The sequence below is a fragment of the Anarhichas minor genome, unplaced genomic scaffold (assembly GCF_050575085.1).
Source record: "Anarhichas minor isolate MPS153535 unplaced genomic scaffold, ASM5057508v1 ptg000071l, whole genome shotgun sequence".
Lineage (NCBI taxonomy): Eukaryota > Metazoa > Chordata > Actinopteri > Perciformes > Anarhichadidae > Anarhichas > Anarhichas minor.
In genome coordinates this window covers 2,792,874-2,816,097 of record NW_027466517.1, presented here as the reverse complement: position 1 = coordinate 2,816,097, position 23,224 = coordinate 2,792,874, and the positions used below count along the sequence as shown (strand labels likewise).

Here is a 23,224-nt window from a genome sequence, read left to right as displayed (position 1 = left end):
GTGGGTGCAATATATGTTTAAATTAACGCATCATTCGTCTCACTGATGATTCTTGCTTTGCAGTAGATGGTGTGTTACACCGCAGAAGGGGGAATCCCGGGGGCAAGACTTTCCATGGCCATGTGTGCATGAGCTGATATGCGTGTGTCAATTTCTGTGTGCCAGTGTGTGTTAAAGCAGGGGGAAACCAAGATCACAAGCAGTTCATAAAAAACAAAGAAGCTGGATTTAAAATGAACCTTCAGGTCCTGAACTCTGAGTGTGCCAGTGACAAAGAACACGTATCCGGTGAAATGATGAGATCCCTGCTAATTCCTTCATTCTGTACGTGTACACGGTATTAATGTATGTGAAGGCACACACAGTACTGTAAGCATATGAAAACCTTGGAACTCCAATACTGGTGTATGTAAATGTCAATTAAAGGACTACATCTACAGAAATAGAAAAAGAAAACAGCTGGTTCAACTCAAAATGTACTGTGGTGAAACTCCAAACAAGGCAGTTTTGTTAGTTTCAGAAAAGTAAACGGAGAGGCAAGGTGCTCACCCAGCGGCAACAATGTGTGTGTGTGTGTGTGTATGTAATCCTGTGCTGGGTGAGTGTGTGTGGGCATGTCATGGTTAAAGGGAGCGTAGGGGAGGCTAAAGTATGGATTGTGTGTGTGTCTGCGTGTGTGGTGGGGGGGCTATAGGATTCCGTCCATGAAGCTGGTGTCCAGCCGCTGGATGAGTACGCGGATGAAGGACATCTCCTTGCGGGTGTTCTCGAAGATCACCCTGGGGTCGTCGGACTGGCAGCGCAGACAGTTGGGGGCCATGACCATGGCCAGGTTGTTCACATCCATCTTGGTGATGACCACATTGGCAGACTGGGCAAACACCTGAACACACGCAATGCACAGGAGTCTAGAGGTGGCCTCAAGTCAGATTCAAGACATTTCATAGACATTTTATTGTCTAAAGTTTGCTGGGGTTTACTTCAGCCATTTTGATCTGAACCATAGCTATAGTGAGCATTTGTTCAGCGTTGATTAGCATTAGTTTGGCAAATGCTAACATACCAGCATTGAAACAAACATACATGGTTTTGCATACAATATGCCAATAAACAGTTTGCTCACTTTTATTGTATTTGAGGGTTTGTTTCGCTAACAGCTGGCAGCTAATGGAAATACCAGTACACACACTACTGAGTACATTGCCACTGCTACGCAGGTAGACAGCTTGGTGAGTTTTTTGGGGAGGGTCGTATGAAATGTCTTGCACAACGACTTTGAGTCGATTGCTGCATACAACGCCGCTTGTTTTTAAGCTTAAGTAAGTTTAAGTTTAAGTAAGGTTAGCCAATTGTGAGTTGGATTTATTCAATCACACAATACGTAAGTATTCGTTGTAGACGCACCAGGCCGGGATCTGCACACTACTGAGTGCACCTTTCTAGTTCTCTTGAAGAACACTTCGATAATGCTACTGGTGGCATGCGGCAACATCCACAGCTGAATGCTAAAGCTCCTGTTTAGAGGGTTGTTTCACCCAAATTGTAAAAAAGACAAAACAAACCAACCTATTTCTCATTATCTTCTGTATGCATAGATACATACCATGGCTACTATCGGTGCAGACAGGTTGGGTTTCACCTTTCCGCATCAATAAATGGAGCTGAATGGAACTTAAGCATGTGCTGCTCACACAATTCAAACATAACATTTTTTTTAAATCAACAGCGGTGTTTCTTTATAGATTCAGTGTTCATGTGCCTCTGGATAATAGACAGTTACAACAGTTTTAATAGGAACTATGTCTACTTTGGTAGAAAGTAGTTAATGCTGTTGACAAACATTCCATTCACTTCTTTTGTATTGCAGTGGAGGCAAAGAAAACCAAAACTGATACCACTAGAGGGAAGTGGGAAAATACTGGTTTTCACAATTAGTAATGAGGACTCTGTCAGTTGTTATTTGTTTCACTTCAGGTTCCCCCTTTTTTCTTTTTGGGTGGGGGTGGGGTGTCCTTAAACTGTTTCAGTTAAATAAAAAAAGGAACGTTTGGGGACGTATTTGTTTGATTGACAGGAGTCCTGTCCCACCTCAGCTCTACTGTTCTCGCTTTAGTAATTTAATAAAAGTAAGCAAGAATAAAAAGTCATGACTTAATGTCGACATTAATATTGTTACGATGTCACTAACACAATATCTAAGTAAGTAATGATATTAATGTAGGGCTGTGTCTTTGCTTTCGGATTACATTCAGTAGAGGCTGTGGAATAACACTGTATGTGTGTGTGTGTGTTACCTGTAAGAAGCGGATGAGGTAGCAGAGCACCAGCTTGTTGATGTGCGGCAGGCCCAGCACCACGTTGACAGCGGCCTCCGGGTTGTCATAGTGACTGATGCACTCCTCGTAGAACTCATGGGGGATCAGCGGCTCCTCCAGCTCCCTGTACCAGAGCTTCAGCAGAGACGCTGGGGACACGGGGACACACGGGGCCGCGTGAGAGCATTCAACTTATTCACCTCATGTCCATGACAGCAGCTTTCCTGTGAGTGGCAGCAGTGTGGAACCAGAACCAGGTCCACTGTAGACCAGCAGTGATCTCAGTGTGTGTGTGTGTGTGTGTGTGTGTGTGTGTGTGTGTGTGTGTGTGTGTGTGTGTGTGTGTGTGTTACCTGGGATGTGCGGGTCTTCCAGCCCTGTGGGGATTTTCCATTGATCCACTTGCAGCTTGAGGGCATTGACTTCATCTATGTCCCCCGGTACCCTGGAGGTCAAAGGTCACAAGCTTGTTACACTTCAGCGCCCTTCACCTTTTACCGTCTCCGCCTGGTCTGCTCTCTATATGTATTTGTACTGGAACTGGAACTGAGCAGTTTATGTCACACAGGAAAGTGGATTCAATGGTTGGAATTGACTCGTCATTAATTAAGGCTTTAGCGGCAATATAAGTTTAGATGCTGCCTGTGAGAAACCACAGGAGAAACTCCAACTGTGAACACTGACATCTGATTTCCAATTAAAGACCCACATAGTCCTCTCCTTTCTGTTCGACTCACAGTCCCGTCTGTCTCCTTCACTCACCTGAAGATGCCTTCCATCTGGTCTCCGTTGAGACCCAGAACCTCTTCGGAGAGGCGGGTCTGCACCCAGGGAAGCTGGTTGTCAGGGTAGCGCTCCTTCTGCAGCGCCATCACCTCATCCAGGGAGGAGCCAAACATGGAGGGACTGAAGATGGCGTTCCTGGCGTGCTTGATCTCCTCCACACAGGGCTTCTGTAGGCCCTGAAGAGAGAGAGAGTTCATGTTAATACAGCGGGGCAGGTGAAGGGCAGTGTGGATACTTGAAGGATGTGGGTCAGAAAGCTGCAGGAGGAGAGGAAAGTCACATATAGAGATGTCAGTGGAAAGCATTGGTCCATCCACAGAACAGTGTGCTGCTAGAGGTGAGCAGGTTAACTGCAGTCAAACACTGTGGAGTCCTAAAAGTGACAAACGATCTCCGTCAGCGACCTGCTGACATTCTGGCACCAACATGTACATGTTAGCATGTATGCTACACAGGCCGTGAGCCGAGCTGTTGCCTGCTAAGGACAGTGTGAAAGCACCTTGGCTGCATTTTAGATTTGAGTTATTAATCAGGGGAAAATATAGCTTTTAAAAGCCCTCAACAAAAAGATTCCAAGAATTACGTTTGTAGCCAGAAAAGCTTCCTGGACAGATCAATTCTTCACACCTGGAGCTCTGGTTCAAAGTCACTGCAATTACGCTGCCATCTCCTGGTGTTCTGGAGCGTCACAACATTTTAAAACCCACTAAGGCTCCAAATCAATTGATAAGGGTTACTCTAAGTTCACCAATGCATACATCTCCACCCTGCACATTTTAAAATGCTTAAAGGGACAGTTCACCCCAAAATCAACATATTTCTTCCTCTTACCTCACGTATTGCTATTCAATCTAGATAGTTTTGGTGAGTCGCCTAGTGTTGGAGATATCGGCCATAGAGATGTGACATGCAATATCAAAAAACTCAACCGCAATGTCTCCTTCCAGAAATAGTGATCCGGTTACTCAAGATAATCCACAGAGCTTGTAATTTCTGCCATAGTTACATCAAACTGCGCCAACAGTGGTGATGGTGGAAAAAGTACTTCACTTTTAACTTAAGTTAACTTATTTCTTACTACTGAGAGACAATCGCTTGAAAGACTTCGTAGCTTTTATATTCAATAGCTTAATGGGCAAAAACACATTTGTGTACAGAGCAGCAGTACAGTGGCCTCCACATGACAGAGCCGAGTTCAAAGTGGCCTTAAAGAAATGTGGCATATTCAATACTAATATTTCACTTTTTATGACCAAGAACACAAGAGCATGTTGACATAGCTACACTGCCGCCTGCAAATTGTCTGATTGTGTGTAGTTTTTAACCTTGTGGTGAGTTCAGTGTCATACTGGAGGACCACCAAAGAAATAAGCCTTCTGGATTCAACATGTTTGCAATGCATTGCAGTGTTATAATTGTTTGTTTTTTTAATCATCAAATAAAAATCAATCAATCAAGCAACACACACACTCACGGTATTTACAGGTGGGACTCTTCAATTTGCCAGTATGCCGGATACTGGGGGCAGTCTAACTACTCATGCTTCCGTGTACATACGGTATATTACCTCCTCCTGTCAGTACTAAACGTGTATTTACATATTGGGACACACCAACAACTAGAGGATTATGGACACAGTCAAACTAAACCCGAACCAGCAAAGAAGTGATTCTAGTCACAGGTATTGTGTGTTTGTAGCATAGCCTGAGAGATCGTGTTCCTCTGAGCTACAGAGCTCCATTGTTGTCTAAAGACTTCCACACACACTAGTTTATTTTGACTCAATCCCACATGCAAATACTCACTGGAGCACCAAATGTGGATTCATCCGCTGCTCAAAATAGTCCCAAACAAATCAACTCTTTTTCTCCTGTTTGAGTAACATTTGCTGAAAACTACAGTGACCAGCTGTTTTAGGAAATAACAGTCTTTAAAAAAGAAATGTGAGCTGTTTGTGAGCAGGACAAACATGGGATTTATTGACGACAAGAAACTATACACTAACATCAGGAAAATAAGTTATGTAGTTTGATAGGCAGCAGAAACAACGACATGAAGACATTTACCTTCTTGGCACCAGTCAGAGCAGCTTTTGTCAGTTTCCTGTAGCAGTATTTAGCATAGCTGCTAATGGCCACTCCTGAAGAAAACAGAGAAAATACGACATATTTACGCCATTAGAAGATTTCCTGTTTTGTCATTGTCTGCATGTATATACTGGTTCAACAGAAACAGCTTCCTTCAGTGCAGGAAGTTGGAATTTGTTAATAAGCACAGGGTCAAAGGTGTAGCAGCCTGCAGAGAAGAGCCATGAGTCATGAACCAGATAACCACTTTTAATTCTAACGTTCAGCCAAGCAGTCCCTGAACACGTTTGTTCTCAGAGTTACAGCATAGCAACACTTATGATTGTTGTTCACGCAGACATTCATTATACATGACATGTAATTATTACCAATTATTATTATTGATAAATATTACCGTAGACTGTATCCATATAAAAAAACACTTGTTATTGTCTTACATGTGTAAATTAAATGTATCAAAGCTGATTAATCATTTTTAGAATTTATCTTTATTGTGAAAATAAGAATAAATATGTTATTATAAAACTTGGGAACAGGACTGACAAAATAGTTTTTAAAGTCAACTTACTCTTTTTTTCAAGTAGACTGTGAGTTAAGATGGTTATATCAAAACTAACAATTTGATATTTTGCTCTCTGTGACAAAGACCCTCTCCATTGCAGGCATTTGTGGACTGTTCAAGACAATGAGAGACTCACACACTGAGTTGAATGTTTATTGTACAGTTCTGATATGGTCTCAGGAGTGATTATTGAAGGTCAGGTCTGTCGACACAAACATGTTATTAGTTTGGTTATCTGTAACTTAAATGATTGAATATATTAATGGTGCTGTCAAATAACATGCATGTTCAAGCACTTACCTCTGCTGTGTCTCCTCTCCAGGGTGTTCGTTTTAAAAGAGTCCCCAGGGTACAAGACCACCATTTTATAGTTCCGGGAAGGTACCATGTGGGAATTACTAGAGGGGTGGTAGGAAAATTGAATCCTCTGTTTGGGCCAGATATGATCTCTCTGGCGAAGTTTTACCATAATAGAGATCATATAGAGAATTGACCTTTAGAACGTTAGGCATCTATTTTAATGTGTTGTTGTAGATTAGGGGATTGTGGGGTAGAGTGAGGGGCAGAGTCGCCTATTTTGCAGTAATGTGGAGGTCCTCGTTAGTTTCAGACTATATAAGGCTGCCATAATTACATCGAGTCTGTCGCTGCCAGGACCACATGCTGCCCGTGGTCCCTGAAGAGTTATGCCATGTATTTGTTTTGTTTTTTTGTCGGTGAAATAAACACCTGGTTGGGTTACACGTACTCTCTGTGTCCGTCCTCCTGCTTCCGAAGTCCGGCCACTGCGTGCCAGCCTAACAAGTGGTGTCAGAAGTGGGGTCTGCATCGCAGTGGGAAGTTGGAATGACTAGAGGTACAAAGAAGAATGACCAGCAGGAACAGCCTGATGAAGGTGCATGTGCATCAGCTGACCAGGAGGCCATGGCAGCCAGCAACCAAGCAGGCAAGATGGAGGAATTGTCGAGTCTGATAAAAAATCTCACCCGGTCTCAAGCAGCCAGAGACGAGCAGATGGAAAAAGACTATTCCCGTCAAGAACAAAGATGGAAGAGCATGCAGCATCAGTTTCAGCAGATACAGATGCAGGTGCAAGAAATGAAGGAAGATGACAAACGTGAGCGGGTGGAGCTGGACGAGGAGCTGGACGAGGAGCTGGACGAGGAGCAATCTCTGAGCGGAGTTGATGATCCAGATGAGGGAACAGGTCAGACGAACAATGCAAGACTTCGGCGGAAACCACCAGTCCGCAGAGAACCGAAGCTGCTCCCACTGTCATCAGATGATGACATTGAACACTTTTTGACGATATTTGAAAGACTGGCACACGTTTGTCGATGGCCAAAAGATGAGTGGGCTGTTCGCCTGGTCCCTTTGCTGACAGGGAAGGCAAGGAGTGCCTATGTGTGCATGGACATTGCAGACGCTGAAGATTATGATCAAGTTAAAGCAGCAATATTGGCAAAATATGAAATCACAGCAGATACGTACCGCCGAAGGTTTCGGGCTATGAACATTGTTCAAGGAGAGACCCCACGTGAGCTGTATGTTCGCCTTAAAGACTTGTTTTCGAAATGGGTCAAACCAGAAAAGTCAACGGTGAAAGAGATATCGGAGATGTTGATTCTTGAACAGTTCCTGGGGATGGTGCACCCGGACCTTGAGGTGTGGATCCGTGAGCATGACCCTCGTACAGCAGAAGAAGCAGCTCAGCTGGCTGAAGTATTCACAGCAGCCAGAAGAGGGGCCAGACACACCACCTTTGGCAGAGACACCAATTTTGCCCAGAGAAGCAAGTCTACTGGGGGTGAGCGGGGCTCTGGTCAGGCGCCAAGTAGAGGTTTTCCCAGCGGTAGGCAGTTTCCATCTAGTAACACCAGCAAGTCAGACCCTGATAAAAACACTCCTTTCAGAGCTTCTAAACGGGATGTGCGATGTTACCTGTGTAATGGGGTAGGACATACTCAGTACTCTTGTCCACGTGCAACCCACGCAAAACCCTCTCTCTTTTGTTCAGTCCCTAGGCCAACGACACAACAGGTAGTTAAGGAGACAGTCCGTACTGCACCAGTTCTGGTGAATGGTCAAAGAGAGATAGCTCTTTTAGACACAGGGGGGTTTCAGACAGTGGTACTATCCAGCCTGGTGCCAAGGGACAAGTGGAGTGACGATACGACCTGCATTAGTTGTATTCATGGGGATGAGCATGGGTATCCTACTGCTGAGGTATATCTGACAGTGGGCGGGCAGACCTTTCTTTTGCCAGTAGCTTTGGCTCCTAAGTTACCATATGCTGTCATTGTTGGCAATGATGTCCCCACCCTCTATGATCTTGTGCAGCAGGCAGACAAGGGCAAGCCTATCACACTCAACCCAGTAACTATGAAGGTTCAGAGCACAGAGCAAGAATGCAGGGAAGCCCCATAGGTAGAAGCTACTTTGGTTCCAGTTACAGGGACATCTAAAGCTTGTGTTATGGTGACCACAAGGGCTCAGAGTTCAAAGGAAGTCCTCAAGGAGTTGCCATTCTTTGGGGTAGAGTGGGAGACAAGTGAAGTGAGGCCTTCTAAGACTAAAGCAGAAGGGAGGAGAGAGAAATGGAAGGGCACAGCTAAAGTGACAGAAGAGATTTCTAAACCAAGTTATCTGTTAGATTTAGACCTTCCACTAGATGTAGGTGCACTACAGAAGGAAGACCCTACTTTAAAACTTTGGTTTGACAAGGTGACAGAGGTTGAGGGGATCAAGCAGGGTCGCCCAAACTGTCTAGAGGAAGTTACTCATGTAGTGAAAAGGGGGGATTCTCTATCAGTGCAACAGGGATGTTGAGGCTTTAGCATTACCACAGCAGTTTAGACAAAGGGTGATGGATCTTGGGCACACAGTACCATGGGCAGGACATATGGCCTTTCAAAAAACTTTGCGTAGGATTGCCAGTCGTTTTGTGTGGCCAGGTATGTACAGTCAGGTTTTGCAGTTCTGCAGTTCTTGTGAGACGTGTCAGCTGACTTCAAAGAGTAGGGGTGCACGGGCCCAGCTACAGCCATTGCCAATTATTGAGACACCTTTTGAAAGAATAGGCATGGATATAGTGGGACCATTAGAGAGGAGTTCTTCTGGTAATGGTACATCTTGGTAATCTGTGATTATGCAACCCGCTATCCGGAAGCTTTCCCCCTAAAGTCTGTAAAAGCCAGACATGTTGCTAATTGCCTTTTACAGCTGTTCTCCAGGGTAGGCATACCTAGAGAGGTCCTGACAGACTGTGGGACTAATTTTATGTCTAGGTTGCTACAACAGGTCTATCAGCTGTTAGGAGTAAAAAGAATTAAGACCACCCCTTATCACCCCCAGACGGATGGGCTCGTTGAAAGATACAATCAGACACTGAAAAACATGTTGCGCAAGTTTGTGTCCCGCACAGGAACTGATTGGGACCAATGGCTGCCTTATCTGCTCTTTGCCTACCGGGAGGTGCCACAGGCTTCAACCGGCTTCTCACCATTTGAACTGCTGTATGGACGCCAGGTGAGAGGGCCACTGGACCTTCTGAAAGACTACTGGGAAAGTCCTACATCAAAGGGAGAGAATGTGGTGGCATACGTGGTCAAGATGAGAGAAAGGTTGGCCGAGATGTCAGCACTGGCCCTGGAGAACATGAGGACGGCTCAACAGAACCAAAAGAAGTGGTATGACCAAAAAGCAAGAGAGAAGGTTTTTGAACCAGGGGGAAAGGTACTGTTACTGCTTCCTACTTCTGACAGCAAGCTTTTGACCAAGTGGCATGGACCTTATGAAGTCACAAGACGGATTGGGAAGGTCACCTATGAAATCTATATGCCAGAGAGAGTAAAGAAACATCAGAAATTTCACGTAAACTTTTTAAAAGAGTTCCAGGTTTGCCAGGAACCAACGCACCATCAGCTGTTCATTCATGCAGTCCATGATGAGGAGATGACTGAAAAGTTCTTTCCAGCCAGCACAGTGGAGTCCAGTCCAGTGGATCTGTCACATCTGTCCATCTCCGAGCAGGCAGATGTGATACCTCTTCTGGACCCAAAGCTCTTCAGTGAGACACCAGGCTTCACCACTCTGGTACAGCACAAGATTCGACTAAAGAAGGATGCTCCAGGGCAGCAGAGGAGCTACAGGATTCCTGAGCGGTTGGTGCTTGAGTTACAGAAAGAAATCAAGTTGATGTTGGAGCTGGGTATAATTGAGGTATCCAGCAGTGAATGGTGCAGCCCAGTAGTGTTGGTACCCAAAAAAGATGGCTCACTGAGATTTTGCATTGACTTCCGTTACCTGAACTCTGTGTCTCACTTTGATCCCTACCCCATGCCCAGAATTGATGACCTGGTGGAGAGAGTCGGCAGAGCAAAGTACATCACTACCCTGGACCTCAGTAAAGGCTACTGGCAGGTTGCGTTGGCACCGGAAGCTCGTGAGTCGACAGCCTTTAGGACTCCATTTGGTATGTATCACTTTAAGGTGATGCCATTTGGCCTCCATGGAGCACCAGCTACTTTTCAGAGACTAATGAACCATGTTTTGAGAGATGTGTCAGAGTTTTCAGCTGCCTACTTGGATGACGTGGTCATTTTCAGCCAGTCCTGGGAGGAACACATGTCACATCTGCAACAAGTCCTGCAATGTATTAAAGCTGCAGGGTTAGCCATTAATCCGAAGAAATGTGCAGTAGCCCAGAAAGAGGTTGACTACTTGGGTTATGTTATTGGCTTGGGCGAGATAAAGCCTCAAGTGGGGAAGGTGGATGCCATTCAGGCCTTCCCTGTTCCTACCACCAATAAGAAGGTGAAGAGTTTCATGGGCCTGGTGGGGTGGTACAGGAAGTTCATTCCCCACTTTGCAGAGCGTTCACTGGTTATTAACAACCTAACAAGAGCCTCAGCATCCAACAAAGTGCAGTGGACCAAGGAGTGTGATCAAGCTGTCATGGAGCTGAAAAGCTCCATCTGCTCCCAGTCCGTGCTGCACAGTCCTGACTTTGACAAGCCATTCACCCTGCAAACAGACGCCTCAGGAGTGGGCCTTGGTGGGGTGCTTTTGCAGGAAGTGGACGGAGATATGAAGCCAGTTGTGTTCCTCAGTCGCAAGATTAAGGACAGAGAGACAAGGTATTCTACGGTGGAGAAGGAGTGTCTGGCAATGAAGTGGGCCATTGACACACTCCGATACTACCTCCTTGGACGACACTTCCATCTGGAGACCGATCATCGTGCCCTCCAGTGGTTGCATCGGATGAAGGATGCCAATATGCGCATTGCGGGGTGGTATCTGGCTCTGCAACCATATAACTTTACAGTCCGCTACAGATCCGGGAAAACGAATACGGTGGCTGACTGTTTGTCTCGAGTACATGAAGTTTGAGATGCCATGTCCTCGCAGGAGAGGGGGAAGGAAATGTGACAAAGACCCTCTCCATTGCAGGCATTTGTGGACTGTTCAAGACAATGAGAGACTCACACACTGAGTTGAATGTTTATTGTACAGTTCTGATATGGTCTCAGGAGTGATTATTGAAGGTCGGGCCTGTCGACACAAACATGTTATTAGTTTGGTTATCTGTAACTTAAATGATTGAATATATTAATGGTGCTGTCAAATAACATGCATGTTCAAGCACTTACCTCTGCTGTGTCTCCTCTCCAGGGTGTTCGTCTTAAAAGAGTCCCCAGGGTACAAGACCACCATTTTATAGTTCCGGGAAGGTACCATGTGGGAATTACTAGAGGGGTGGTAGGAAAATTGAATCCTCTGTTTGGGCCAGATATGATCTCTCTGGCGAAGTTTTACCATAATAGAGATCATATAGAGAATTGACCTTTTAGAACGTTAGGCATCTATTTTAATGTGTTGTAGATTAGGGGATTGTGGGGTAGAGTGAGGGGCAGAGTCGCCTATCTTGCAATAATGTGGAGGTCCTCGTTAGTTTCAGACTATATAAGGCTGCCATAATTACATCGAGTCTGTCGCTGCCAGGACCACATGCTGCCCGTGGTCCCTGAAGAGTTATGCCATGTATTTGTTTTGTTTTTTTGTCGGTGAAATAAACACCTGGTTGGGTTACACGTACTCTCTGTGTCCGTCCTCCTGCTTCCGAAGTCCGGCCACTGCGTGCCAGCCTAACAAGAACACTCATTTTAGCTTAAAAGCAATCATGTAAAGAATGAAGCCGATGTGGTCAATATTTCAAACATAAATTGTTTCTTTTTACGCTTTTTCTTTGTAACTGAAATGCTATTTTCCATATCTGTTTACATTCTTCATGATGTAGCTCTCAGTTTTATGGGGTCAGATCAGTCTCAATAATTGCAAATGCACACATAAAGATTCACAAATGCGCACAGAACAATTCACAAATATATTCGATTTACAAATGCACACAGAAGGATTTACAAATAAATTTCACTCACAAATGCATGCAGAACGATTCACAAATGCATTCCAATGCACACATAAATAAATTAGTTTAGAATGAACAGTACAATTTTTTTTAGAAAAAAGGTTGTATACAAATTGTATAAATATATACATGCATATGAATATATTTATATATATATGCATACCTATACATACGTATATATGTATATATATCCAAGTCAATAGGTTATATGGGTTGCTATCATTCTAAACAGTACAATGCATATTATCCATGTTTACAATTTGCATTCCTTCAGTCTGCATGAAAGTGTATCGTTGTCATGGCAACAAGTATCGACTGATGTTAGCCTACATTAGCTTGCTAATAAAAACGAGTAGCCATACTATTAAAATTCGGCATTTTTTTACTAAACTAATTACAACTACCAACAGTCATACCTTCAAAGACCTTAATGTATTGTCACATAATGTCAAATAAAGACTAAACTACTGCGGAATCCGCACCAAAACAGTGACGGCTTGCAACAGGAAGTGACCTGTCACCTCCGCAAATTGCGCAACTCTAACGCTATCAGCCTCGTGAGGAGGGGAGGGGGGAGCTGCGCTCATGTGATTGGTTGACAATTAGAACGTCCAGCGACGTCAGGGGAGTCTCAAAAATCCACAAATAAATGTGTAGCGATCCAGAAAGAAATGCAGTGCGATCCACAAATAAATGCATACAAATCCACAAACAAATATAAAAAATCCACACAGAAATACATACAAATGCAGAAATATATTTGTGATTTTTTTTTTACATTTATATAAATCGTAATTTATTTATGTGTGCATTGGAATATATTTGTGAATCGTCTGCGTGCATTTGTGAGTCAAATGTATTTGTAAATCCTTCTGTGTGCATTTGTAAATCGAATATATTTGTGAATTGTTCTGTGCGCATTTGTAAATCTTTCTGTTTGCATTTGTGAGTCTTTCTGTGTGCATTTGCAATTATTGAGACTGATCTGACCCCATACAGTTTCACCTCACAATCACAACCGCTCCTGAACTTTATTATTTATTTGAAAAAAGCTACTCACAGAACAAAGACATGCTCAAAAGCATGTGCTATACATTAGCACTGTGGGAGACGTTGACAGTAATCTGTTGTTCACTCTGTGTCCCTGTAGAGGGCAGCAGAGCACCAGAATTAGGAAGACCTTAGAAACGCAGTAGCTGATTTAAGACTGAAATACTGATGTCTCTCACTGAATCTCCTGCTCGAGGACAACGGTTGTGGGGTGTTATTTAGTCGCTGACATGTTGCATGTTGGCCTTCATGTCAATACAGAGCTTTCTACGGGAACTGATATTCTACATGGGATTTGTTGGATTGTATACCTGTATCAGTTTCCCTCGTATCTGATATCTCATCCTAGAGTTCCCCACAGACCGTCCTCAGTGCAGCTAAAATCAATACCCCACCCCATCCTATATATTAAAAAGAAAAACATTAAAAAAATGCAGAATCTGTGTAACTGCATTGATGAGCTTGTGGCGTGGCGATAGTAATGTGAGAAAATAAGCAGTATTGAGCTGTCCTGTTATCTTTGGTTGGAAGAGACCCATTGAGATGGGGGGAGTTATCTTTCCTCGGACACACTATCCAAGACACCTACTGAAATCCTCTCTGATCTCTTTAGTCACCTGCAGAGTCACGGCCTGATTCAGTTATTTAGAACATTTGTACAAAACGAGAAGAGTTGACATTCAGCACAGCTCCTAATTTGGCCTTGTTGTGTCAAATGATCGTGCCAAGGGGAAGAATGATCTTTGAACTTTGGACAAAATGGACGAGAAGTCCTTGTGCTCAGAATGATGAAGATCATGTGATATGATCAAAAGCAGAAGCCTGAGGTGAGATTGTTGTCTTAAAAGGTTCTTAAACACTTCTTTCTGTTAGAGACTGCAGTGTTTATTGCACCCCACAATATGTTAGAACAAACCACTAAGCCGACCGTCTCCTAAATAGTATGTTTATGTACTACTCATTTCCAAGAGCAAATAGGTTTTGAAAGAAACAAAAAAAAAAGAATTATGGGTTTTTTACTAATATAACAAGTTGGACCCCAAATGAATGATAAGCCCCCAAAGTGGCCCACAAATCTCAGTTATTGCACGTTTAAATATTAAAATAGTGACAGTGACTTAAAGCACATGACACAATGTGTTTATATTATATAATAAATAACCATTATGTAATACAAAACAGAAACCACCATTATTTCCTAACCTCAACCAAAGTTTAAGAAGTTTAAACTAACAGGTGTCACAGTCCTTCGTTTGTACGGTACGATCCAAGCAGCAATTAGGTTTTCTTTCAAACTTTTTACACATGTTTTTGTGACAGAATATCATGGACCAAATTGCTGGTCAAATGAGGATTTTGGTTCGAGGCCATCCTCTGAAGACCATGAATATCAAAAATATACCTCGACGCGATCTGGGCCAGTAGTTTACACAAAGAACAATGGAACGGTCAGACGGTTGCACTGAGTTCACCGCCGCCCTTAAATGCTATGAAAACGTCTCTACGAGTGTGTGCCGCCCCCTCACCCTTGGTGTCGTTGAGAGGGTCCGTGTGTCGGCAGATGTAGCCCTCCAGGTAGGTGTGGAAACGGGGCGTGGGGGGGAAGAAGGCCAGGCAGATGGCCATCAGCTCCCAGCCTCGCTCCAGGCTGTCATAGCGGAAGTTCTCTGTGGTCTGGCGACACAGCTGGATGTAGAGCTCATCGCGCAGGCCCTGGTTGCTCCACCCGCGCACCACCACCTGACGGGAGACGGGCATAGATGTTACTGTGGCTGTTGATTCAACTTCTCGGCCATTTTGGAGGCTGTGGTTGAACTGAATTGTACTTCTTATTAGTAATCGTTTTGCAAATTCACCTTCAGAAGCCTTGATGTTGCTTCTGACCCAAGCAACTGTTTTAATGAGTCTAGCTGACTACACAGGCTGCGTAATGACTCGCCCTATACGCAATGTGGGATGCAATGGGATGGATGGATGGATAACTAACTGGTGAACATAATGGAGCATTGGGCAGCTAAAGAGACAGATATCTTTCTCAGGAGCTGGTGGAGACCAAAAACAGAGCTAAAAGAGAGAGAATATCGGACTTATATTCATCAGGTGGACTGAGAATGTTGCTCTGGATCTGCTGGATATGTCAACAGGCAACTGTTTGCTAACACATCAATCAACTGATAAGGTGATAATACGTCAATGTTGTGTGTACAACTTGTTCTGCTGGCCCAAATTGGCCACAAAACTCTATGAATGCAAGTTTGCTTCTACGTCCATGTCATTGCAGGAATCGTTGGACTAGCTGCGTTATAACAGCTGCTGCAGCCATCAGCCTCTTTAACACTTCTGCTGTTTTCTAAAAGATCAATATGTAGCTCAATATTCACCAAGGATTTTGCATTGACCATTTTTGGGATAATTGTGGTGGGAAGAATATGAAGCTCATCTGCATGTGCACATCTTCAACTTGGTTGTGATTTAGAAAAGGAAATGTGCAAGGATGCGTGAGGGCGTTTTTTTTAGAGATGTTTCGATACAATTTTTCTGATCCAATACCAGTGTGTTTAAAACCAAAAAATTGAAACAAGTTATAAATCCCTCTCTGATATCTATTTTATATTGCAGTGAAAACATCTCATTGTACTGTATTTATTGAGACTATGTTTGAACACAGACATATATATATATATATATATACTAGTGCTGGGCAACGATTAAAATATTTAATCGCGATTAATTGCATGGATTTTTATGGCAAAGTTCAATAATGAATTCAAAAGTAGTGTATTGCTCACTTTTATTTTAAAAGTACTGCTATATGAACAAAAGTGCAATAACATTTGGTTTGCAAACACTTTAAACAAATAAGTTTATTTTTAACAGCAGTATTCCCTTTACACAGTAGCAGTTATAATACAGTTATAATGATTCTGATAATAGATATTCAGCCGGTGTTCATAACTTTATTTTTATGTGTGTAATAGATGCAATTTGAAATATACACCTTGAAAACTGCAAACCTATCTACTTCTTTTTTTATGTTTGTTAAATTCTCAGTAGTGATAACTAAATGATGCTTATTATACATATTCCAAACAAAAACACTTTAAAAACTCGACAATATGTATTTTAATATTGTCACTGTTGTAAATTGTTTGATTGCATGATTTACTTTTATTGTGAAGAGCATGAAAACGGAAGTGCTTTTACTTTGAAGAGACAGGAAGTAGAATGGTACGTGTTCTTGACGCTAACAATGTTGATACATAGAAAACCACATGTCGGGTGCAAGAGCTGTTCTGTTCACTGTAACACTGTAATACTGCAGTTCAGACAGTAAAGTGTTCCGTTCAAACAAGACGTGTCTTGGTCCTCACTAGAAGCTCCACTTCACAACAGTCACGTTTGATCTGTAACGAGACGATCGCGCTCACGTGTGTGTGTGTGCGTGTGTTTGTGAGACAAGAGTGAACTACGGTGACGGAGTGTAGGAGGGGTTCTTGACCAGGGGGGAAGAAGGAAGTGACTCCACACGAACACAGCTGTTCACTGCTTGCTGCCTGGTTCTTGTGTTAAAAATGTCCGTTTAATAATGAAAAATAAAAAAAACTGCGTTAACGCGCGATAATATAATTGTCGGCGTTAATTAATTAATGCGTTAACGCGATAATAATGCGTTAACTTGCCCAGCACTAATATATACATATATATATTTTGATAATGATGTAATCTACCATTGCCCAATAATCATTTTCACTGCATGGAGCTTGAACACATCAAAATGTAACTCAATGGAACCTCAGTTAACAGCTGTTAGCTCCGTTATTTACTGTGCTGACCACCAGCTGCTAACAGCTAACAGCTAACATTAACTAGCTCTCCTCCTGCTGCTTTACACACAGATTTGTTGTTCTGATACTGGTATTGGTTTTGGAACACCATGTTTATCTTTTGTGTGCACGTAAACTTTTGGTATCGATCCTACGCATAGTTGAATAATGAGGCTGAAGAGAAAGCTTCCCCTCAAAGTCACACAGTGAACAAGGACACACAGCTTGTGAAACCTCCTGCACATATCTGCAGTACCGCAGAGAGGACAGTATAGTGATTCTGGTTCAGTTTGTCATCTGCAGACACTGCAGAACCCTTGTGTATGAATCCCATACTAGTTAGTTCCCAATGAAGAATGAAGCTGACATCTAGACTAGAGTCCTAATGCAGCTATGCCTGAAGATGAAGTGTCAGGTTCAGACCAAGGACATCATTGCAAAGTCAAACCACTACAGAGGCCCACCAAGGTGAGACATGAAGGAGTCAGTGAGATAATGAGTGTGAGGAGACCGGAGTGGTTCAGGCTTTTCCACAGACCTCCAGAGCCACGGCGAGGGAGTCGACCTTGGCGCGGCGGTCTCCCATGAAGGTCTGAATGAGCTTAAAGATGTCCACCGCTTCCCTCTTCACGGAGCGGTCGGAGGTCACAATCATGGGCTTCTTGATGGGCTCACTGCTCCAGGCCAGCATGTTGGCGATGGACACCTTTCGTCTGAACAGACCCTGAGAAAACAAGCCGGGGGATGGAGAGAGACAAGAGGCAGAGAGCAGCAGAGAGGGTGAGAGGAGTGGCAGACACACGGGAAAGATGCCATTTGATCTGCTTGGATTGTTCTCATGCTAATAAATAAAATCCATCAGGTGGAAAGTCCCTTTAACCCTGAGACGTAGAAGGCTGTATTATGTGGAATGCTTTGAAACCATGGCATGAAGTGGCTTCATGCATCTTGGGCGGATTGGATGGATTGAAATCCGCTTGTGAGGTGGTTTGAGACACATTCTAGCCAGATGTTAAAAGGGTATAAATTATGCATCTGTCTCTCCGAGACACATACATAACCTTTACTCCCCCCCCCCCCACAGCGTCACCACGTCAGTAACTAAGCAGTCCACTCACTGTCTGATTTCCTTTATAGACCTTTTATACTGCAGACATTTTGACAGGCCGAAGCAGGAAAAAGCCCAGGGAGGAATTATTAAAATTCATGACGGCTGCATTCCATTCAGGTTAGCGAGCTCACTGACACGGCTCGCTAAGACACGTAATGGAACGGAGCAATCGTTAATGACATAATTTGCACCTGTTCTTCTCTTGCTTTGGCAAGTCAAAAATGTCTGCTGTAAGAAGGGTCAACGATGGTCCGTCTCCTCTGTACTATGGATCGCTGTTTGCTAATGTTAGCTAATGTTAGCTTAACTGTTATTTTTGGACTACACTGCTGCTGGCGTTTTTTGTCAGTTAGCATACATTTCAGGTGCATTACCGCCTCCTTCTGGACCGGAAGAGGACCGACACTGAGACGTATACGCTCTAGGGTGCCTAGTGCAAACGGAAGTGTCTTCAATCTCATCTGGATTTTATGGAGCCAAACATTAAAATCACAGACCATGGAAGCTTTCAGATGATGTACACTACTTCTATGCAGTGGTGGGCCGTCAGGGCCAGCTAAGCCTTCTCTGCTGGCCTAAACAGAATCACAAAGCTGGATCAGCTGCAGGTTTGCTGGATTGATTTGTCATGCTTTGTTATCATATGAATATATGTGACTGGTTCTTATGACTTTGTGGTTGTCATTGTGTTAATTACGTTGATTTGACTATGCATTGTCCGTTAATGACGCAGCGTCCCGTCATGCACGGATTCATGCATCTGCACCGTAGCTGTTTAACTGTAGTAGGACAGCACAGAAGGCCCAGGCATAAAATGCACGGCCCGCCACTGCTTCTATGTGGTATGTACATGTGGTGTATAGATCCCCTGTCCCCCCTAAACTGTTTTACGTGGGAGAAATTGGTTGTAATTAAAAACGGGGTTCTGGATGAATTTCGGTCTGGATGGCATCAATCAAAAGATCAGATCAGCGTGTATGTTTTTCATCCAAAAATTTCAACACACTTCCATGTTTCTGAGGCCAGAAACAAGATGGACCTTGTGTTAAGAGGTTTTTGTCAAGCTGCTGTTTCCTTCAGGCTCAACTCATGTCTTATGTCTTGAGCAGCTAAACCTGATTAGTGATCAGCTGATAACTGAAACCAAGCAGTGTAACCCAGTGAGACATCAACAGTAATGCTTTAATCTGTACAGTATGTGATTTATGAGCTGAAATGTTAAGCAGTACACTTACACATATGATAATAAACAATTTCAAGATATTCCGCAACATTTTTGGAGACAATTTTGGAAAGAGTTAAAGACGTAAACACCAATAAAAGTTCACGTTAGAACCACAAATCCTCTCCACTACCTGCGTGTGTTTGTTGAAGTGCTTGGACGCCCAGTTCTCGATGTCCGTCTCCGAGGAGGGCTTTCTCAGGGTGAATTCTGGGAAAATGCCACAGCTGGCGCTCGGCATCATGTTCCTGGCATTTCGGCTGGCCTCAAACTGGGCGCAGGCTCCGAGGTCCTCCGACTGACGGGCGAAGAAACGAAGGAGAGAGGAGGGAACAGAAAACGTCAGTCATCTTGCTGCAGAACTTTTGGAGCAGCTGAGAGCTTCTGTAGCGCTCAGAGGGAGCTGACTGGGATTAATACTGACGTGTTAATACGTCAATATGCACAAGGTCATCGCAGTGCAACAAAGAGTCCTTTTATTCCTCGCCATCTTGATTGAAATAACAATCGAAAGTAACGGCTGTGGATCAACAAAAGAATGACGCAAGAAAAGTAATTCAAAGGCAGCCACTAAACTCACAGCTATAAGAGCCCTTATATATACTGTGTAGAAGACAGTAAACATGAAGGAAGTACCATACATAGAATAATGTTGCCATGGAGACATATTTTTTGAAGATGCACTGTGTTTTATTTTGGTGAAACTTCACACGTGTAGAGTTTTGTCTGCAAGTTGAACTAAACCACAGGGGGCAGATTATTATATTATTACTATTATTATAACAATCTTCCCATTGGATTCTTATATAGTTGGTGTGACCTGATGGAGCATTGTGTTCCTGCAACTCTTCTGGATACATTCACTGGGCACTTTGGCCCCCTAAAGGCCTTAATGAGGAGTTTGATATTAGATTTAAAGCTCCAGTGTGCAGGACATGGCAGCATCTAGTGGAGTGGTTGCAGAGTGCAGAGCGTTGTTTTCCTCGCTCAGAGGCCAGCCATACCATAATACCACTACTTTAGGAGCAACAGAAGTCAGATGGCAGCATAGTTTTGCCCTCTGCTGCTCACGTTTACATAAAAAAAACGTATAAAACCCTCTCTAGAGCCAGAGTTAGCTCTGTTCTGTGCTGCTGCAGAAACACGGTGGCCTCCGTGCTCCCTCTGTAGATATGAAGGGCTCATTCTCAGCTAACGAAAACACAAGGATTCTTTCAGGGGAATATACACTAATGACAACATAAATCTGAATATTATATTCCTTTACAGCGAATAGATCTCCTGATCCCCTGACACGACCTGAAGATACCTTTAATACTCTATGTCAAATATCTTACAGGATTATTGCCATTTGGTTTTTTGTGTATTTTGTTCTTTATATTTATTATTGGTTATGCTTTTCTTATTATTAGACACACCTCTAATGGAATACAAACTATTGAGGGTACATCATGATTTATATATATTCTTTCATTTCCTTTGTATATTGTGATGTTCATGTACCTCTTGTATATAAATGTAGCCTCGATTTTGTAATTTGTGTTTATGATTAATGTATTTGCTCACTACGTCTCCACTAAATTTACAACAGGGGTGGTGTACCATGTATCAACTATATAGGCGGAGGGTACAAGTTGTGTATATACTTGTATTTTCCTTAGTATACTATAATGTTCTTTATGTACCTTTTGTATATAGGTGGCCTTGATGTATTATTGGTGTATATGCTTAATACATAATGTATTTACTTACTATTTGATGTTGACTACTTGCGACAGCTGTGGTATGTCTCGTGTGCTTGCACATGCATTGTGGGAATTTAAGATGGCGACTCTTCGTAGTGTCTGAGTCTGAGGAGGAGAATAAAAGCCTTCTAACTTCTAGCTACTTTTTAGTTTCAAATCATGTTTATCCATAACACATTTCGTGATAATCTGTACCTGTGGCTGTCGCAGGACTGTGATAAGCAAATTAAATGGTTGGACGGTAGTGGTGGCAGCCATTTTTTCATGACAACTATTCTGGAACCCGTTAGTCTTTCTCTGTTGTTGAATAAAACTCTTGTTTGTTCTCTTCCTTCAAAGTCGGATTCTGTTCAGCAGATTCCTCGCTTCACACCCTCATCGCTAACCCGAAGCGTTGCTGAATTTAAAAAAAGAAATGCAAAGCAAGAGAAATAAAATGGTGGGAGCAGACCGACACAGACGGGAGCGAAAGCCTATTTTCCTCTTGGCTAAGTGCTTCCCAGCCCTCTTATGTCCTCGGGGGCCTCTGAGGACTCGCATAAAAGCACATGTCATCATAGCAGCCGGTGCTTATGTGTTCATTTCATGTCTGTCTCTTTACATCACACTCAAACAACATGAAACATCCGTCTGTTTCTGTATAAATACAGATTGGTTGTGTCTGAGGCAAATTCACAGTACTCTCTGAAAGTCATCATCACATCACACGTTCCTGGCACACAGTGACACATTGACACATTCAATCAGAGCTATGACTTACAATTTAACATGACTGCATCTTCAGATTCAACCCCTTCAACTATGATGAAGACATATTCTAGTGCAGTGGTTCTCAACTGGTCTGGCTGCGGAACCCACCATCACCCCTTAATGATAAGCCGCGACCCAAATCGAGGAAAATTTTCCATCCATCCATCCATTTTCCACCGCTTATCCGGGGTCGGGTCGCGGTGGCAGCAGGGCAAGCAGGCCGACCCAGACCTCCCTCTCACCGGCAACATGTTCCAGCTCATTCTGGGGGATCCCGAGGCGTTCCCAGGCCAGCTGGGAGATGTAATCTCTCCAGCGTGTTCTGGGTCTTCCCCGGGGTCTCTTCCCAGTTGGACGTGCCTGGAAAACCTCCAGTGGGAGGCGTCCAGGAGGCATCCTAATTAGATGCCCGAACCACCTCAGCTGACTCCTTTCGACGCGAAGGAGTAGCGGCTCGACTCCAAGCTCCCTCCTGATGACCGAGCTCCTTACCCTATCTCTAAGGCTGAGCCCGGCCACCCTACGGAGGAAACTCATTTCGGCCGCTTGTAGCCGCGACCTTGTCCTTTCGGTCACGACCCAGAGTTCGTGACCATAGGTGAGGGTAGGAACATAGACCGAGTGGTAAATTGAGAGCTTTGCCTTCCGGCTCAGCTCCCTGTTCACCAAGACGGTCCGGTGCAGCGCCTGCTTTACTGCTGCAGCTGCACCGATCCGTCTGTCGATCTCCCGCTCCATCTTACCCTCACTCGTGAACAAGACCCCGAGAAAATTTTCAACTTCTCAAATGTATTTAATGTAAAGATGGTGCAGTTTGAACCTGAGCTGAAAATATCCTCTGCAGTTGTAGTAGTAGGGAGCTCTCTTGTGCAGAGAAATTGTTCCTGTAAGTCCCCGTCCCACATATGTTTCACGTAAACGAGTAAAACTGCTTTGTTTGTTATGTCTGTAGATTCGTCCATTTGTAATGCAAAATGACCACTTGCCTAAATTCGAGCTGTGGTCTGTTGTTTGATGTCATCCGATATGTCTTCAATTCGTCTACTTATAGTGTCATTTGACAGAGGTATAGTTTTCAGTTCATCCTCTGCTGATATTAGCATTACAAGGCATTAACGCCAAATATTGTTAAGGAGTGTGAATAGACGGCACTCCGCTACTTTTTTTTATAGGCAAAGGCTGAAAACGGGTCCGCGACCCACTTTTGGGTCGCGACCCACCAGTTGAGAATCATTGTTCTAGTGTACCCAGAGACTCATCCTATTCCCACATGCACTGCATGTATTGGTGCCAGTACAATAAACCAGCAGAATTTGGGGGCACAAATTGTGTACATTATAAATAT

The 23,224-nt window shown here is 43.5% G+C and overlaps 1 protein-coding gene across 1 annotated transcript in view; it reads right to left on the bottom strand.

Annotated features, from left to right (window-relative positions):
• Positions 1-688: 688 nt before the first annotated feature.
• arhgap39 (Rho GTPase activating protein 39) overlaps positions 689-23,224 on the bottom strand; it is a 42,556-nt gene continuing 20,020 nt past the window's right edge. The window contains exons 7-14 of the mRNA XM_076079149.1: positions 19,518-19,682; positions 17,590-17,775; positions 14,754-14,967; positions 5,168-5,241; positions 3,078-3,277; positions 2,669-2,760; positions 2,295-2,464; positions 689-883 (exon numbers count right to left, since the gene is read on the bottom strand). Of these exons, the coding sequence (XP_075935264.1) occupies positions 689-883; positions 2,295-2,464; positions 2,669-2,760; positions 3,078-3,277; positions 5,168-5,241; positions 14,754-14,967; positions 17,590-17,775; positions 19,518-19,682 (1,296 nt within the window). The remainder of the gene's footprint in view (positions 884-2,294; positions 2,465-2,668; positions 2,761-3,077; positions 3,278-5,167; positions 5,242-14,753; positions 14,968-17,589; positions 17,776-19,517; positions 19,683-23,224) is intronic.